The sequence below is a fragment of the Eimeria mitis genome, genomic scaffold (genome assembly GCF_000499745.2).
Source record: "Eimeria mitis Houghton genomic scaffold, Emh_scaff2550, whole genome shotgun sequence".
Taxonomy (NCBI): Eukaryota; Apicomplexa; class Conoidasida; order Eucoccidiorida; family Eimeriidae; genus Eimeria; species Eimeria mitis.
Genome location: NW_013570892.1, coordinates 1 through 1,067, shown reverse-complemented (window position 1 = coordinate 1,067; position 1,067 = coordinate 1). Strand labels below are relative to the sequence as shown.

The 1,067-nt window shown below is 51.5% G+C and overlaps 1 protein-coding gene across 1 annotated transcript in view; it reads right to left on the bottom strand.

The window, feature by feature from the left end:
* The window catches only part of EMH_0055400 (uncharacterized protein), a gene marked incomplete at both ends in the record, with an annotated part of 1,342 nt that extends 1,284 nt beyond the window's left edge, over positions 1-58 (bottom strand). Inside the window, one exon of the mRNA XM_013497232.1 lies at positions 3-58. Within this exon, the coding sequence (XP_013352686.1) occupies positions 3-58 (56 nt within the window). The remainder of the gene's footprint in view (positions 1-2) is intronic.
* Positions 59-1,067: the final 1,009 nt, after the last annotated feature.

Here is a 1,067-nt window from a genome sequence, read left to right as displayed (position 1 = left end):
CAGCAGCAGCAGCACGAGCTGCTGCAGCAGCAACGCCAGAGAAAACCGAAACAAACATTATTAGCTTGTGCTGCTGCAGCAGCAGCTGCAGCAGCAGCAGCGTCTGCTGCAGCTGTGAAGCTTTAGGGACATAGTTTGCGTCTTAGGTATAGGCAACACGCAGCAGCAGCAGCAGCAGGAACAGCAGCAGCAGCAGCAGCAGCAACAGCAGGAACAGCAGCAGCAGTAAAAGCAGTAGCAGCAGCAGCAGTTGAAGCAGTAGCAGCAGCAGCAGTAACAGCAATAGCAGCAGCAGCAACAGTAGCAGCAGCAGGAGAGGCAGGAATAGCAGCAGCTACATTATCAGCAGCAGCAGCAGCAGAAGCAGCAGCAGCAGCAGCAGCAGCAGCAGCAGCAGCAAACTAGCGCAGCAAGGGTATCTCTACATTACCCCTGAAGCAGGGGGACCCTCTAGAGACAACAGGAGGCTAGCAATGCAGCAGCTGCAGCAGCAGCTGCTGCTGCTGCTGCAGCTGCTGCAGCAGCAGCAGTGTTTGTCTACTGCAGCAGCTGCTGCTGCCTAAGGCAGCGCCAGCAGCAGCAGCAGCAGCAGCAGCAGCAGCAGCAGCAGCAGCAGCAAGTGATATCAAATGCAGGAACAGCACTAGTCTGCAGCAGCAGCAGCAGCAGCAGCAAAAACGGCGCAACAGCAGCAGCAGCAGCTTCACTAATAATACTTGTAGCAGCAGCAGCAGCAACAGCAGCAGCAGCAGCAGCAGCAGCAACAGCAGCAGCTGCAGCACAGACACCCCGAGCAGCAGCTAGGGCAGAACTAACTGCAGCAGCACTATAAGCAAGCAGCAGCAACAGCAGCAGCAAACACCAGCAGCAGCAGCAGCAGCAAAACAGCAGCAGCAGCAGCAGCAGCAGCAGCAGCAGCAAAGTCGATGGTTACTATAGAGACATATCTTTGTGCATCATACAAAAACAATAAAACAACTCCCTCTTGTCTTCAGTATATAATAATATATATATATATATATATATATATATATATATATATATATATATATATATATATATATATA